This window comes from Pterocles gutturalis, unplaced genomic scaffold (genome assembly GCF_000699245.1).
Source record: "Pterocles gutturalis isolate BGI_N339 unplaced genomic scaffold, ASM69924v1 scaffold19088, whole genome shotgun sequence".
NCBI classification, from domain to species: domain Eukaryota; kingdom Metazoa; phylum Chordata; class Aves; order Pterocliformes; family Pteroclidae; genus Pterocles; species Pterocles gutturalis.
The window spans coordinates 24,112-42,341 of record NW_010120937.1 but is presented as its reverse complement, the minus strand read 5'-3'; the positions used below and the strand labels follow the sequence as shown (position 1 = coordinate 42,341).

General features: G+C 35.5%; 1 protein-coding gene across 3 annotated transcripts in view; it reads right to left on the bottom strand.

Moving 5' to 3' along the window:
* The window catches only part of DMXL2 (Dmx-like 2), a 44,598-nt gene that overhangs the window by 10,675 nt on the left and 15,693 nt on the right, over positions 1 to 18,230 (bottom strand). Inside the window, exons 14-29 of one of the 3 annotated variants that reach the window (XM_010077073.1) lie at positions 17,664 to 17,781; positions 16,797 to 16,916; positions 16,199 to 16,426; positions 13,798 to 15,477; positions 13,487 to 13,597; positions 12,568 to 12,737; positions 11,112 to 11,209; positions 10,784 to 10,949; positions 9,557 to 9,821; positions 7,724 to 8,823; positions 6,415 to 6,606; positions 4,819 to 4,895; positions 4,012 to 4,142; positions 3,117 to 3,365; positions 1,369 to 1,550; positions 881 to 1,011 (exon numbers count right to left, since the gene is read on the bottom strand). In XM_010077073.1, coding sequence (XP_010075375.1) covers positions 881 to 1,011; positions 1,369 to 1,550; positions 3,117 to 3,365; positions 4,012 to 4,142; positions 4,819 to 4,895; positions 6,415 to 6,606; positions 7,724 to 8,823; positions 9,557 to 9,821; positions 10,784 to 10,949; positions 11,112 to 11,209; positions 12,568 to 12,737; positions 13,487 to 13,597; positions 13,798 to 15,477; positions 16,199 to 16,426; positions 16,797 to 16,916; positions 17,664 to 17,781 — 5,018 coding nt within the window. The remainder of the gene's footprint in view (positions 1 to 880; positions 1,012 to 1,368; positions 1,551 to 3,116; positions 3,366 to 4,011; positions 4,143 to 4,818; positions 4,896 to 6,414; positions 6,607 to 7,723; positions 8,824 to 9,556; positions 9,822 to 10,783; positions 10,950 to 11,111; positions 11,210 to 12,567; positions 12,738 to 13,486; positions 13,598 to 13,797; positions 15,478 to 16,198; positions 16,427 to 16,796; positions 16,917 to 17,663; positions 17,782 to 18,230) is intronic. The other 2 variants (XM_010077075.1, XM_010077076.1) reach the window with 2 other exon arrangements.

Below are 18,230 nucleotides of genomic sequence, written 5' to 3'. Positions count from 1 at the left end.
GAATATTTTTCTCCTTCTACCAAATACACAGATTAGAAAAACAGTATAGATGGTTTACTGAGGTTTATGAGACACGTAGAGAAAGATACATACATACCAACTATGAAACACAAGGGTGCCTCTGAGGGCACTCTACTTTAACAGATAGTGTTGTCCCCTTCTCTCTTTACAAATCCTAGATTATTGTACTCTTCCCACCAGAGTGTGCACGCATGAGACTAAGTATGAGCCCCCTGAAACACCTCCTGAAATTCTCCATGAAATCACAATGAATACAGACAAGGCATTACTTGCGTTTGGTATTCACAGCAGAAGCTTTCACACTGAAAGAGTCTCAGGTATTAAAGATACCAATCCTCTACAGTATAGCTGTAAGGACTAATGAGAGACTTGAACACATAGAAGAGTAATCATTTTTCTCAATTATTATAATGCTGAGGTCATCTGCTTTATTTCCTTTTATCTTGCAACATTTTATCTTTTGAGTGTTATATTTAATCTGCCCCTCATTCAAAAACTAAAGATCATGTTTGAATTAGTATTTCGAAACATCATTCTAGAGCTGGAATAGTGGTACCTCATGTTCTTTGTGTCTTAAAAATGAAGATAGTGTTTCTTTTTTAATTTTTTTTCCCCTCCCACAAAAATGCAAACCTCACAGCTTTGACTTCCTAATCCTGTATTTCTAGGCAAGTAAATGGGGAACTGTTACTGTGATGAGAATTTGTCACTCCTGCAATCTCATTGCCACAGACAAGTCTACCCACAGTACTAAAAGTATTTGACTTAAACTGTGGAGGGTGCAGAGCACCTGTATTTTCTTTGATTTGGAAGAAAAGGTAAGCACACAACATAATTAATATTAGCAATTTCTGCTAACCTGTAAGAATTGGCATCTTTGTGTTCCTGGATCTGTACATCAGAGAGGAAAGCATCATCCTCTTCCTCATCACTGTGAATGCTTTCATCAGAATCATATATAACACCGCTGTCCGATAAAGGAAGAAATGGCTGCAACAGAAAAATAAAAGTCTGCCATAAGAGCAATCTTCTGATCTCTTAATATTGAAGTCTTACTTTAGTTGTCATTTAAACTCTATGATAGTGATAACAACCTAACCTATAAATAAGTTTCCCTAAAACATAAACAAGTAGCAAGGGGAAAAGTGTTAATCTCTGTTATTGGCAAGAGATGTGTTTTGAAAGTTAAGAAACTTGTAGGCTCTTCATCTTTTATTACGAGGATAATATTCTGCAGCTTACTATGAAGAGCACTCAAAATTTTCACATTATTTTTGTCCTTTAAAACTTAACAGAGAAGAAATATGCTTTTATGATCTGTAACTTATATTTTCCATTTTAAATTACCTTTGCCATAAAATAGTCCCACATGCTTAGCTCTGGAGGGATAAACTTTTCTTTATAAGAGGGTCTTTCTGCAGGTACAGGTGGTGGTACAGTGCTGTCTTTTACTGGTCTTCCTGGCACAAGCATTCTCATATTAAACCGACGGCGATGTTTATCCATTTCTTCTGATGGAAGAGGTGGTGCTAAATTCAGGTAATTTAAAAAGCTGATATTAATATCGTATCTTAGAAATGGCTGTATTTTATATTGAAGCAACTAAAACCATTGTTACTGGTACTAATTTCTACTGATCAAGAAATCAAAGCCAGCCTAAATAAAGTAAGTGTAATAACACAAAAAGTTCACTTACGATAAATTCAATAACTGTGGCATTTATATGTTGGATACATCATGAGAAATACATTTTATTATCTGGATTAAGTTCTCAGGAGATGTAGCTTTTAAGTTAAAAAGCTTTTAGCTGAAAAACTTATCAAGAAAGAAATTATACAATTTCACGAAACTGTAAACTGCACAAGTAGCAGTAGTTATTCAGAATATAAGCCAAGGACCTCTTAAGATAGTGAAGAAAATTTGAATAGAGACACAGGCTTTTTGACAACTGAAGTCTATTTTAAAGTGTTACGATTTAAAATGTCTTAAAAGTTATTAAAATATTAATACGGAATTTGTTTTTCAAAGTGTTATTAGCCAGGCAACATTGAAGATCACACTTACTTTATTACAAAGGAGCTAGATATTTAAAAACTTTTTTATTTTTTAAAAGCCACTACTAACATTCATCTACACTGCAAGTTTTTACAAACCTTCATTACCATCCTCTGAAACATCAGAAACTGTAGCAGCTTGTAGGTTAAAGGAAAACAGAATACATCTCAAATGAAGACATGACTTTATACGTTATTCATAGTAACATCTTGTGAAAATAACTGCCCTAAATGAATTTAAGTTATTCCATGAATGACAAATACCTGTTGTGCATACCTATAATAGTGCATTGCCTTACTACTGTTTGGTTTTGTATTTCAGGTATGGAACATTTAATTTTTGCATAAGTTTCAAGCCTTTGGTTGTTTTGAAAGTCTGTGTGACATGGTTTTCAGTATTCTTGCTGTGTGAAGTCTATGACAAATGGTTGTATTTGCCTTTGTCTCCAGAGCCTGAATTCAATCTCCACTTTTGCTTTTCCTCATGCAGTATATTAAGACATGCTCATCTGTCTTTGAAAAACTCCTGGTTTTAGTTGGAGCTTACATATGCATGAACCATTTTTCTAACAGATGAAGTTGCTATTTCTTCTCTGGGGTCTTGTGCAAGGTGAAATCATTTTGTAATAGAAATGGGTTTCAGAAATAGTTTCCAAGTTCCTGTGGTCTTTAAACAATAACACTCATCTCTCACACACAGAAAAACCATAGGTAATAACACTGATCTATACCATTTTCACTAAAAAATAATGCCTGAAAGTCATGAAAAGTGTTAGAAGTAAGCATCTAATAGTAATGTTAGCAATATAACAACTGTACAGTTTTTATGGCAAATCCAAATGTGCCAGGTACCATTACAAAGGACAATTGCAAGACTAACATTTTTTCTGCTTTGTAATTTATATGACAGTTTTCTTGCCAGTAGATATCTGAATTCTTCTTGTTTGGTTTTTGTCTGTAAAGCAAAGGAAACCTCTCCTACTAGGTTACTAACAGGTATGAAACGCAAATCATTAGTATGACCTTTAGAGAACAAAGTACCTGGAATATTTTCTGACTGCCTTCGAGGTTTTACAAGAAGTTTCACTCCTCCACCAAAAACAGCAGCCCACATTCGACTGTTCAAAGGATGGGCGGCTAATCGAAATAATTCATTACATGAATTGGTTGCAAGGGCATGTATAAGGAGACTCAGGTAGACAGCTACAACAGCTTCACAAAGTAGGATGTTTAACTTTGGTTGATCTTCATCCTGAGCTGAACTTAAGAGATTTATAAGTGAACTGACACCTGCAAAGAAAAAAGAGGAAACATTCTATGTTAAATGAGTAGGAGTACAAACGGGGAAAAAGGAAATGTTTCACCTCTACATTTTATATTAAACATACCCTAACAGATATATAATACTTTTATTCAGATGAAACATACTATTAATATTTTTCTTAAAATCATAAAGATGAAAATTTTAAAAAGCCTTCTCTGGTCTCTGCAAATACTATGAGCAGTTCAGCTTGCCTACGAAATTCCTGCACTGTTTCCATAGTTGAACCTCAAAATACTTAATTCACACTTGTACATTGGGAGTAGTTGTTTTGATAGTTGATAAAGCACAGATGTAAGACAGTACTGTAGAAACAGCTAACAGAAATAGTGAGGGTGAAGCGGACTGTAGGAAAACATTTTAGGATGACAAATCATCAGTTTCTTGAATTTGTCCTGAAGATTGCGGTCTCTTCTTCCAGAAAGATGTTTGCCATATAGAAAGATTATTCTTATTTGTATTGATACGTGAAAAAGTTAAATGCTGTTATTAGTTTGAGAACTAAATCAGAAATATTAATCCATCATTTCATCCGTCATATTATAGGACAGTGAGATAACTTTGAAATGTGGAGCTGGTCCAGTGGTGCTCAAGGTAATCTTATTTTTGTCTCACCAGGCCACTGAGCAGGAGATGAGTTCGGGGTTGCATGCTCTTCAATACTTTCTGTCCTCAGTCTGCGCCGATCACTCAAAAGCAGTCCTTGATACACCATCCCTGTAAACTGATTCGCTTCTGTTTGACTGCTAAATACAAGTTAATTTTTTTGTGATGAGAAAGAATTTTAGAATATTTTTCTAATAAAGTATAGAATATAGAGATGCTCCTCATTTATATCAGAAAATGCAGTCTTATAAAATTTATAAGATTAAGTCAAGAATTTTATAAGTTCATGGTATACAAAATATATTTCATTAAAAATTGAAATGTTTCCATGTGGCATTATCAATTTTAACATGTTATGTGTATAGCTCCAGATATGAAAAAGGCTTTTCCAAAAAATTTAAGATATATTTGTTCTGAAGACTTTTTTTAAAAAATGTTTTTACAGCATTCTCTTCCAGTTCCAGTTTCAAATATAAACTGCCTGAAACCTGACTTCAGTTAGGCTCAAATGTTTCCCCTGCACCCCTATTCAGCAATGGATGTGCTGTGAAAAGCAGGATGCATCTCAAGCAAGAATGACACACCAGATTTTCCTATTACTTATTGAAAAAAAATCTGAATGATGGTGTTATTTTATCTGTGTAAAACTGTTTTGGCATGTCAAAGCTAGCAACATATAAACTGGGTAGGTATCTATACCCATACACAGATGTAATCCTTTTTTTTTTTTTTTTAGACACAGGAATGAATAATTTCCATTTTGGATACACAAAGTACACTTCAAATGTAAGACTGTAAGAAAATGTCAATTTTTACCTGTAGCTGTGGCTGTCACATAGTGCTTGATAGATCGATGCAGAAAGTGAAGCTGCTAAAGAATGAAGTGTGTACACCTAAAATAAAAAGAGTCAATAAGCTATACATAAGTTATATATAAAAGGTGAGTAAACTACAATTCTTTCTACACAGCATTGGAAATGACGCAGGAATTACCTAGTTTTAAACCAAGTGCAGGACATAGTAACTGAATGTTACTTTAAGTTTACAATACAGTATTTTGCAAATCACAACTGCTTATTCAAGATCATTTGCAGTCAAAATCTTATAATATTACGTCAAGATAATTAACTTTAATATAGAACTATTGCAATGAATGAGTATACTGAGGGAGTGAATCAATGTTACAATGATGAATTTGATCGAATGGTTCCTGGAAGCTGTATTATATAACATCGCAGTTCAATGTAGCTATACTTGCTCTATATGCAGAAAATACAAAAGTTTGTGTAATCATTATATGATTTATCTACAATCTCTTTTTCACTCCAGTTATGTGCTTGTAAGTTTCCACAAGGAACAAGAGTAATACTCTGTTATTGCCTCGCAATGTAACAGAAACACTCCAGTTTTCAAACGGAAGAAATGCGAGGATTCCTTGGAAATTCCAATGAAATCCACAGTGTAAAGAAAACGGTATTGTCAAACTGTTAAAAAAGTAACATTTTTTAAACACACCATGTTAATTTCCATCTTTTCCTACTATCTTTCCATTTAATCAAATGCTAAACCTCAGATTAAAGCTACAAATGATCTAAATAGCTGTTTTGCGTTAGGAAGTGTTAGCTTTTCTTTCCGATTTCTCTTTTACAAGAAAATGCATGTGAAATAAGGGTTTTTAGAGTAAGAAAGATGCTTGCTGTAGCATGATGCAGGATGGAAAAGGAGTCAACTGACAGATAAAATTAGACGTAAATGAGCTTGGGTTACAGTTTTAGAGACTTCACTGCCTTGCAGCAGGGCAAACCATTTAGTTTCCTAATTTTTCCCTACTTCCATTTAATCAATAGAAATTCAAATTAATTCAATGAATACTGATTTAAACATACAAAAAAAATGATTTAGCTGCTTGTAATTAACTGTGTTATAGTTTCAGGCTCTTTGGCTCCCCCCACCCCGCCCTTTACTGAATCTGAACAGAATTTATTCACCCAAGTATGGAATCAGATAAAGTAATTCACCACAATTCCTTAAAAAAACAGTATATTTAAGGAAATTTGCACTGGTGTAAATTTTATAATATCTCTATTAATAGAAAGTTATAACCTAACTTAATCTCCTATCTCTGCTTTCATTAATCTCCCTATAGAATTTGACCAGAATGATAATAATGAGTTAACTTACATCATCATGTTGTTGCAAGAGCAAAGAATTTGGTGTTTTAGTGAACATTCACATTTTGAATAGTTTCCTGAGAATTACCAGAATTTGGATGAAAGGGAACTAACCGTATTCAAAAAGATGTCAGAAAGTAAGTGGTTAGAAAAGTTAACTCAAACACCATGTTTTATTTTTGCATGCTCACTCCCCATTTTATAAAAAATAATTTAGCATTTCCTGAAAGCTTTTCATTACCTTGACATCTTCAATATTAGGATGTGGTGGTGATTTCATCTGCACAATAGTGTAAAGAATATCATGGATGTGGTTGTTTAAATACAGCACAGGATTAGCTATCACCGTTTTTGTGGATGCTATGCTTGCAGAAAGCAACGGTAGTGTTGTGGGTAATGGAAGTGGAGACTGGAGTTGTTTTACAGTAGTTTCCTGTTTAAAAGAAAAGATTATATTTACAATTATTTCTTTGAGGAAAAAAAGTTTAAAAAATTGATAATTTTACATCTTAAATGTTCTTCCAGGGTTATTTATCCTCTTCCACTACTGTCTAACTCAGTAGAGACAAGATTTTACTGTGACTGATGTCAAAAAATTCTTATTTACTATAATAACACGGCTCAGACCTGAGAGCAAAGTGTGCTGGAACACTTTTTGATTTAGTGCAGGAAGAGGATTTTTATGTTGTTCATTAGGAAGCATTGGAATTGTCTATTAAGAAACACTAACTAAAAATGCACTTGCAGTAGCACGAGTTGACATAATACTCAGTGGTCCGAGTTTAATAACAACAGCCAAATTTGCACTAATCTGAGTTTCTCAAGTGGAAATGAACTTTTTTTTTTTTTTTTTTTTTTTATTCTTAAAAGTATGTGCTAAGCCTAGTACCACCAAAAGAGTTGTCTACTGCTCCTGTTTGACATGTGGGAAATCTAGGACTAGAGCAAGTTAAATGACCTGCCCAGTATCAGATTATCTGCTGTAGCTCAGGTTAGTCATTAATATTTGCTGGAAAATATCTCCTTTTGTAAGAAGTAAATGTAGAAAATGTCATAATATAGTACAAGGGAGCATTACCCTGTCTGACTTGGTATTATTTGTTGAGCCTTGAAGCTAAGATCCCATTCCTTGTAGCTCTCTTGCATGATTTGCAGAGGTTTTAGGGAATAAGATTTTGTCGTATTTCAGCAACTGTGAATTTAATTTATTATATAGGTACCCATAATATTGTGATCAAAATTATACTTTCATTGGAACACACATATAATGCTGCAACTATAAAATAAACAGCAACATTTATATTCTATAGTTATAGGTAGCCTAATCCTCAATTTCATATAACAGATTCTTAAGAACCAAATAATCAGGATGTGGAAAAGCAGCACACTTAAATACCAAGTTCCTTCTCCAAGAACATTAAAATTATCTTGACCATTAGACTTGCAGAACATAAAAAGGATCTATCTAAGCACAAACTTAAGCATTTGATAAAACTGACAGTCCACAACTGTTCACACCTGTGAACAGAAATTAGTTGAATTTGTTTTACCTGCTGTGATTCTTGCAGCAAGAACTTCAGCTCCATTCTTACAGATGCTAAACCACCACCTTGTGCCCCGTGAAGACTACAATAACTTAGAAAAACTCTTAGAAGAGCTTGGTTCTTCTGCAGCCACCACTTCCGTCTTTCAGCATGTTCTCGTTTTGCTTGTAACCTACGTCTTTCTATCTGGTGCCGTTCATACGAACCAATCTCTGGCTTATCCATAATATCATCATGATCAAGTAGATCTCCATTTACTTTGGTATATGTTTTACAATAGTCTTTGCCTCCTGCATCATGGTTGCATATTTCATGCATAGCAGCAATCTCTTTTTCAAGCCAGTTGTACAGCTGAAATCTGAGCTTTCCTCCATCTACTTCATAACCCGTAGCCAAAGTCCTCAGTTCAGTCATAAGGATCTTCAAACAGGCTCTGAACTTCAGTTGTTCAGCAATAACATCAACCTCAGTGTCTCCTGCATCAGAAATGTCTCCATGTGGTGTTTCTGGGATGTTGGTGTCTGAGGTTCTCTCATCGTCTTCTCTACTCTTAGAATCAGATTTTGAGTTTTTCATCATTATACCAACATCCTTGTCCTCTTCATCTGACCCATTTTTGTCTTCACCCCAATCAAGAGTAAGGGGCTCATCATCGAATTTTACTGCTGGTTGACTCCAGTCAAATTGTGCTGAAGATTCAACAGTATTCTCCAAAGCAAAGGAAGTTGAAATTGGCTTTGACCAGTCTATATCACCACTTTCAGCACCATCCCATAGGACTTTGGAATCTGAAACACCAGCCTGTATTGGAGGACTAGATGAATCTTTCTCTGCAGCTACAGTAGACTTTTTTCTTACTTTTGGAATTTTAGAAAGGACTTCAAGAGCTAGTACAGGACAGCCCACTTTAAAATGAGCATTTGCAGTAGTGAAGAATAACTTTCTTTCTATAAGATTAATTTTATCAACAAAGCTTTTCTCAGTTTTTAGCCCTAAGGTGGCCAAAGTCCCTTCTGGTGAGCTGAAGTATCTTCGGATGAGCAAAGGGTGGGTCCGAAGGTAATTGTAAAAACTGAATACCACAGGATTGCATGACTTGACGATAACTAAGGAATTAAACAGATATGACATCTGTTGAAAATGGCTTTACAATGGTATTATTCTGTTTTGTAGTATTTTCTGTGTTATGGAAATTCATCAAAACACAAAAACAAAGACAGTTTTGGGTCTAGTTGTCAAAACAAAAAGAAAAAATATTTATTCCTTGCAAGAAGATTAAAGGTATGAGCTGGATAAGTAGAAAGATACTAAATTCCCTCGTTTGTCTCTCTATTATATTCCACTCAGCTAAGACTAAAAAAAAATTTGAGATGATCAGCCAGGTAGAGATTTTCCCAAGGGAGGGCGTACGCCATGGAAACCTATGTAACCACCTGTGACCTAACATTAATCTCAGAAGGGACAGGATAGGAAATCTTGCTAGAGCACTGCTAATTCCAAGAAACACAAATGAGAATTTAAGTCCACTGGCATAAAGACTAGCCAGCACTCAATATTAGAGAGGTCCTGTAGGGAAGTACCAAACAAAGAATGTCCTTCTGAGCTTACCTGACAGCAGAACTAAGTTCAATATTGGGGGGTTGGAGGACAAGCACTTGGAAGAAATTGAAAATACTGTGTTCTTTTTAAGAAACTGGGTGGGCCAGTACATAAGCCAATTAATAATTTCAGCACAATGGCATCTCAGGAGAAGGGACTGCATACATACACAGAAAGCATTTCTCCTTCTCTACTTTGTCTTAATAAGTTTGTCCTGTGAGACTAATGTTTTTTCCTTACCTGGATTTTCATCATCATCTTTAGGTGTTTGTTCCAATAAAGTGTCCAGTGCTCTAGTGTAATCTTTCATTATCCAGTATGCAATGCTTCTCAGAAATGGATCAGAATGCAACTTAGTACAGCTGAACCCAGTTCCATCCTTATGGCAACCCAAAATCTTTTCATAAAGAATGGAGGTGTATGTGACAGAGGTTTCAATCTCTGATTCATATAAACGAGCAATAACCATAGCCAACTGGATGTCTTCCATTTTCTCAAGGCACACCTAGGATAAGATGTGGGTAAAAGGTTGCTTTATAAGGTACTTCTTTAAAATGACAATGACGTGAATAGCAATATCTGTTTATACAACCGATTTTTTTTCTCAATATATCTATTCTTTATATATTCATCTTTGTGTTAAAAATGTGGTAAGTGATATATATCTAAGTAATATTTTCTTCGATGTTTGTAAAGAGGTGTACTTTTTTTCTATTTCAGGAATTAAGATATGCAGAGCAGTACATCAGCATGTCAAAAATTAAGAAGTAAAGATAAAGATGTTTATTTGTATTCTACCTAGTAGAATAAACATAACTTCCAACTTTAATGTTAATACGTCACTGGTGAGATATTCTTCACACTGTCTCATCAGCAGAATTACATCGTGGTGGGGAATTCTTTATGTTCTCAGGTAAAGACCAACATACTCCATATAAATAGGCAGAATAAGGGTTCTCTAATTTCCATTCTCTCCTGAGATATACTCTTTAGGTTATGATCCTGCGTACAGCTCTCACCTCCCTTGTGGCAGGCAACATCACAGCTCCACTAAAAAGGGATCCTAGGGCTACTTTAGAAGAGAACTCTGACTTCCTTTTTTACTTAACGTTGTAATAATTGGTCATGCAGAATAGCTGGAGGCTGGACAGAGTGCTACAACTTAACTCTGCTGATCAAACAGGAAGTTTTGCCAGAAGGGTCATGACTGGTATTCCCAAGAGTGCTTCCACTGCGGACTGATGTATCTGAATAATTACTCTGGCCTTCAGATCAGCTTCCAAGCTGCTTTTCACAGTAGCGTGGAGGTAAATGGTATGTCTGCAGGGCACGAGGGGGTCATGTGTACACATACCATACCATTTGTGCTGCCACAATTTGTGAAAAGATCAGCAGAGAACAGCTTTTAAGGATGCAGATACACAGGTCAAATTAGAAACTGAAACTTAATTTCTCAAAAGTGGGTACCTCTATGGCATCTTTCAGTGAACCCGCTAGCAAGAAAAATGCCGCTGATTGTTCAAAGCGCTGTTTTCCCAACAAAGCAAAAGCATTTTTTAAAGCAGCTTTGCGCCATCTATCTTCACTGAAGTTGTGGCTGAAAAAGGCAGTCATCTTTTCATCGTGCTGAGACCTGCATAAAGAAATACAATGTACACAACTGCTTATTATAGAACCTTAGCACACAATCACTTAAACACCATCACTTTAAATTAAACTCTAATCTTGAATGAGTTCTGTGTTGCATTCCTGGTTCAATTAAGATTTAATCAAACTTACAGTTAGCAGAACTCACCTAAACAGACCCCACACCACTGCCTTTTTCTTCATAGCGAGGTAAAAAAGTGCAGCATCTAAGGCATCATTGTTCCTCTGGAATGAAGCTTTTGCAACCTGTAGTAAACAAAACCTACCATTATTAATGAAAATGTACCGTCTGCTTTTGGCTAATAACATATATTCTCTGTCAGGGAGGATGGTCTAGGTGACTGTATTATATCTACAAAGCAATAGTAATTTCTGTCAGAATGCTTTATTCATATGTGACAGCTCTCATCACACTGTAAATGTTTTTAAGAGTCCGAAAAACAGCATTACTGCAGATATTAACCCCTCTCAACCACAGTGGGACATTACCAATGTGCAAATAAAAATATTTTATTTAAAAGTGTTATGGTAATTCATACTATTAGGTGAAATTCCTTCTGCAATCCATTATTTACATATACTTAAGCTGCAATACAAGTATTTCTTCAAGGAACATCTTTGAGTCTTTAAGGAACACGGACTCAAAGATCTAATTGCATTTGATTTGGAGTACTAGGATAATTAAGTTTTGCTCCTAGATTCTTTGGGTATTCAGTAACTTTTTAAAAATGTATTTTTACAATAGATGACTTGGAAATCTAGTAAAGCACTGAGTACCTCTCTTCCACAGACATTTTGGAGATTAAATTATTTGCAGTAATTCAAAGAAAAAGCTAGTAATTATTCAAATCCATCAAATTTCAAGTTACAAGAAAGCTGAAATTCCTATTGAAGGCAAGGATTTAAATATCATTGGTACCTACGGGAAACAGTTTTAGATATTATATCAAAAATATATTGCATTTTATCCATTATTAGACCTCCCATAAGAAAACTCTGCATGCAAATGAGATTTGGTGTTATTTTGGTTTTACATAATATAGGTGCATATTTCTATAAAACAGTAATTTTGTGACCTTTCAGAAGAGTAAAACCTGCCTTTAGTTGCAGTTGAGATCTTCTATGTTCTATAGTACTCCACTACAAAAACCAGAAAATTTGCAAAAAGTCTCTGTATAGTTTTTATTGACTAATATTTCTAGATATATTTATTTCTTAAGTAAAACCCACTACTGAACTCAAAGCATAATTCCACGTGAGGACTACAGATATGTACTGTCTCATATATCTGAAAACAAGATTCTTCTTAAAATAGACAATTTATAGGATCTTTAACGTACTGTAATATATGGGGGGAGGGAGGGTGTATTAATTTGGTGCTTCAGAAATTCCTTTTTCCCTAGATTAAATGTATTAGATCTTACTATTGAATAACAAAATTTGTAAGCCAGGACTGCCAAAATCAGCTGCAATAGAAAAAACTACTTACACATAGTCCTGGCTGGGCTGGAGTGGAAAGGAATCTGCTCTAAACAAGTCACCATGCATATCTGTTAAGGCATACCTAACAGCATGTAACCATAATTTGTAAGCAATAAAAGTACCTTCTCCATGCACCTTCGGAGTGTGTTGATATTCCTGACCCACCAACCAATACCCATAGCTCTTAATTCAGACCACTGTGGGTCTCCCTTCTGGATAGCAGGAATCATATTGATCAACTCCTCCTCAGCCTCAGAATGAAAAGCCCATGCAAAATGGCAAGTAGACAGGCCTAAACAATAACATAAGATAGTAAAATTCAGAAGATTAAAACTTTTTGATAAGCAAATGGAATATGCCAGAGATGCAAAGTGGGATCTCCAACCCAAGACTTAGGCAGATTTGAGAAGGGACTGTTTCCCTTAACAGGAAGTAGAGCTGCTAAAGGAACAGCTGAAATAACTTTTTGCTCACTACAGATGTCCTCTCCTCATTCTTTTCCAGCACCCCACTCATATATGTACTAGAGTTATACAGTGAAAGACTGATGAAAAAATATTCTGTTATCTCCAAGGCAGACCCATTCTGGGCCTGAAACCTTTCTAGCTGCTGTTTCGGTTGTAACTGCACAATGGCATTTACTCAGATCCAGCAAGGGAAAAACCTGCTGTGATGAAAATAATAAAATAAGGTAAGATAAAGACATGTCCTTGTAAAGCAATATCTTAATACCTTCAGCAGAAAAAAATGAAATATATATATATACAATCAATATGTCATCTGGTTGGGGAACTTATTCATGCCTCAAACTGAATGGGGCAAAATTTGCCTTCTGTTCTAGAGCTATACTTTTTTGCCATTCACAGTGTACGTAGAGAAGCATACAGCAAGCCTTTGCAAGATAAGGGCCTTAATAGAATAGATCTAATCTAAAATGAATATGCAGATAATAGAAATATCACAACATTATAAATCAAATATAGCCAGATCCTGTCAGGTCGAGTGGATTACATGAAAGTAATACTTTGTTCTAAGAATTACCTTGGTGAAGCAGCTGAACTCGATACAGAGGTGGGAGCGATGTCAGAAGGCAAGTGTGCAAGCGCATAGCCAACAGATATCGTAAACCACATTCATCTAAGGTATCTCTTCCTATGAAATACAAAATACCAACTTTTGAACATGCAGGTGACTACAAGAGGTATATATACAGCCTATTATATACAGTGTGTGAGAAATGTATGTTTCTAAACTTGCTGACAACCTGAACTACAAGTTATTACCCAAAAACTAAGTTTACCTCAAGCTGAGAAAAAGAAGAATGTTAATTCAATAATATGTCAGTTACTAACCTGAGTAATTCTTATCTCTGTTCTCATCTAGTTCAGTGCTTGTTGTGGCCACAGTGTCTGCCAAAGCTACAAGGAACATCTGCTCCAGTCGAGTGAGGCCTGGCAGACTTGAGTGCATTAGGTGGCTTGAAAGGACACTAGCATGTTCTCGGCCAAAATAAGTCGGACCATACTGTGACAGATTAATAACTTTGGATTTACTCTCCCTCTTTTCAGGCTCGAAATCAATAAAGTCATCAGTTGTAACAGGCTGAATCTGGAAGAGATCTGAGTACTGATCTTCTGTTTTTCTCTTAGCATGATCTTCAGAGCCCTGAGGTATTTTAGAAGTTTCTTCAGAAACGTAAGTAGCATCTTGATCTGCAGCAAGCAGGGCATACAGTGGCAGTGGGGGAATTGAATCTATCTCTGTGTAGTCTCGAGTACCGTCTTTTCCAGCTGTGATGGTATCCTTGGCAGTACTACCACTTACACTAATGGTGCGAGAAAGATGGCGTTTAGGACCAGTTCCTTCTCCAGCTTCTGTGTCTTTAACTATTGCAACTTCTCCTGCAATACATTTAACTAAATGCGATAAAATGGCTTTGGCTCGGCGAACTTTACCCAGATCCATAAGTTCTAATAACTGAGTTGGATGATATTGGGGTAGAGTAGGTGAAAGAACATGAGCAGCTTCAAAAAGGCCACCATCCTGAATTACAGTTGGAGTGCCAAAAACATCATCCACAATACCTGCCCCATCAATTACACTGGTCTTCTTTGCCATCAAGCTTGTTTTGAGTGGATCTTGTGTTGTTGAGTCTTCAGTAGTAAAAACATCACTTTCTCCATCACCAAACTTGACAGCATGTTTCCACTGGGCATAAACGTGCATTTCACAGTCCATTCCCACTACCAGTATACCATCTCTCACCCAGGACAGAGAAACAGGCAATGAAGGAGTCCCATCTACAGATGATACCAAATCAATTGATCTAAGCAACACCCACTTTGACTTTATACCTTGTTTTATGCTACCACCTAGTGGTAAAGTAATGACAGCTACTCCCTCTTTGCTGCTTGTTTGATCTGTTACAATTCCTGAAAGTCTTCCATACATGAAGATGTTGGCACCAACTCCAACTGTCAATATATGTGAACCATCTTCTTTTGATACCCAGTCCAAATGCACCAAATGCTTGATACTGGGCACCAGGTATTTGTCTTTATTCAAAAAAGCATCTGATTTACTGTAAACAAATAAATTACTATCTACACTGACCCTTGAATCAAGTACACTTCCAACCTTAACTAAATCATCCAGGTGAATTGTCTGTTCCAAAACCCATTCTGATCCTCCCGTAGATTCACACTCAAGTATACAAACGTGCATAGAAAATTCTTTGGAAACAAAACCATTATGCTGTATGGGCTGTTTATAGGCTACTGCAAGACGTCCTGTGTAAGAGCAGCTAACGGCAACTGGTCTTCCTACTATGCTCACTGTACTGCTGTTGTCTTCTCCTTCATCATTCATTAAAGGCCACTTTCTCCAATGATATGTTTCCCTTTCTTCATCTTTGCTGTTTAGGTCTGTCTCTACAGTACATCTCCAGAACCGCACTTTGTTGTCTGAACACGATGTTACTATCAAATAAGGTGCAAGGCAGACTGGGTATATTGATGAAGAACTCAGGTGACCTGAAGTTAGAACAAACATATTTACTTATGTTACTATAAAGTAGAATGCCTATATGAATAAGGCAGACACAAAACTGTCTAACTACTGATAGAGAACTTTAAAGCCTGGTATTATTGTACTAATTTGGAGTTGGATAAGGGCAAATGTTTAATGACTGGTAACAGGTTTGCAGCTTGAACATTACTAATCATCTGCATTTCTGGTCAATAGTCAAAGACGATAAGCTGGAACTAACTAACTCAGAGAATAATAAGAGGAATACAAAGCTTTAATCAGAGGAGACTAAGGAAGTTAAGATTATGTTCATATAGCCTACCAAAAAGAAACCTAAGAGAGAAGAAAAAAACAACAATCGGGAGAGACATAGAAAGACAAACAGAAGAAGGTAATAAGTGCATCAGGTAAGAAAAAAAAGCTTTTTTTTTAAATATATATCCAACACATTAATGCTGTCAGATGAACAAGTGGGCATAAATTGTTCATAAATTAAGACTAGAAGTTTCCAACTATTAGAGCAGTAAGTTTCGGGAACAGCTTTCCTGAGGGCACTTGATACATTTATCAAAGGGTAACATGACATGGACACAATGATTTGAGACTTTTCAGTCCCATGTTCCCTGTATCAGTAAATCAGAATGTGAGAAGCTGAGGACATACAATCCTATAAACTAGGACATAAATTAGTGCACCAACTGGAGAGAAAAAAAATGTTAAACTTACCTGCTGAAGGAGTTGCTCTTATTACTTCTACACCAACAGGAAGATCCAGAGGTTGGCTATACACAAGTCTGGAGCTCAGAATGAGTTTACTAGCAGTCTGAAGATTAGCAATTGATGAAGATCGTGGAATGGGACTTACGCCAGGTGATATATCTGGAGAAGAATCCACAGTCTTTTGCTCAGGTACACTAAGCTTATTCTCTGATGAAGTAGCTTCAGCTGGTTTTGCTATATAAAAAAAAAAAAGATTGCCAAGAGTGTTAAAAAAAATTGTAAGTAAGGACAAGGCATGAATATCCTATAATTAGATTTATTTTTCTTACCAGTGCTTAAATGACACAGAAAATAATTGTATGGTGTGTGCAGGCTGCGTTAGTTTTATTGCATGCTGTGACTATCTGTTTTAAGACACCCACAATGTTTTGAAATACTGATGAAGTACAGAACCCCCAGTGCTTAGTCACCCTATCAACAAATTTTATATATAGACTACAACCAATGTTTATAAGGAATCTTATAGTTTCTATTATGTTGATAAATTATTCCAAAGATTCCAAAGATTCCTGGCTTCTGCTTGAAATTACAGTCACTCACTCACCTAAACAGGCTTGCACAGATTTGAGATGAAGATGCCACATCTGAAGAACAGAGCAGCCATTACTATCTTTTTCGATTACTACTAGGTAGAACTTTTCCGAGAAAGGTGGTGGACGATACCCTGTGATTTAAACATATTATCACTACCATGAAGTTTATGTTAAACATAAATAATTTTCAATAATAGAAGACTTTCTAAAAATTATTGATACTAAAAAACTGTTTTTCCTCTTTGAAAGAAATTGCTTGATTATAAAACAAAATTTTCCAACAGTACTATGAATAACATTTTTTTAATTGATGTTTTGTTTGCTCATTGCTACAGAAGAATTATGAAAATAAAGAGATCAACTGACTTACAGACAACTTTAGTATTAGTGGCAAATCTAATTTGTTAGATATATCTGCCTTCCCAGTCAGTTTTAACTATTTTGCTGGATTGTAAAGACTCTTTACCACCTGCCTCCTTTCTTCCTTTTTCTTTTAAAACCTACTAACAAATTCCCCAGTTACCTTCTACTGTATTAACTTTGAAGTCAGATATATTCACCTCATCACCTGGAGCTACATATTGATGCAGAAAATACACTTCTGTTCTATTTTGTACACAGTTTTATATATAACATACACCATTTTGAAAAGCGGGCTTTATAAATTAAAATGTTTCACTCTAAGCAAATTAGAATGCCTTTGTTTAATACCGTTACCATAGAAACAACAATTCATAATGGCAACATGACACAGCCACTTTACTGAATTGTACAGACTCTCATTAAAAAGGAAACTAGTATTGCTGGCTAGATTTCAGTATTCTTTAAGAACATTTTTTGTACGGACTTCATTCATGTTACCTATTTTTATGCTATACCTTGTGATGGCTGGAAAAATATCTCCGTATCCTTCTCTTCCACATTTTCCTTATGTGGTTTGTATCCCAAGATGAAGTCTTCTTGAAAGACATGAAGCAATTGTGTGTTTGAGCCACACTGAAACATTAAGCAATAATTATGCTTCCAGAACAGTATAGCAACATTTTGCACTAATGCAATTATTTCTTTTGGGCAATCTAGCTACTGATGAAGATCATTTTATTTTATAATGTTGAAAATTATTTTAATTCATCAGAAAAACTAAACATTTTCCTCTTAAGAACAGCATATTCTAGAAACTATTGTTTGTATATTCAAATAATTTAACTGAGAAACATGTAGATGTGGTGCTTAGGGACATGGTTTAGTGGGTTAGGTGGTGTGGGTTGATGGTTGGACTTGATGATCCTTGAGGTCTTTTCCAACTTCAATGATTCCATGGTTCTACCATGTTAGACAATTCTTTAATAACATTTTTGCTGCAGTTATTGATAGATGAATGAATATCTGACTGGTTTTTATTTATTTAGGTATTGAATAAATTACAGTAGCAAAACCTCTTAGAC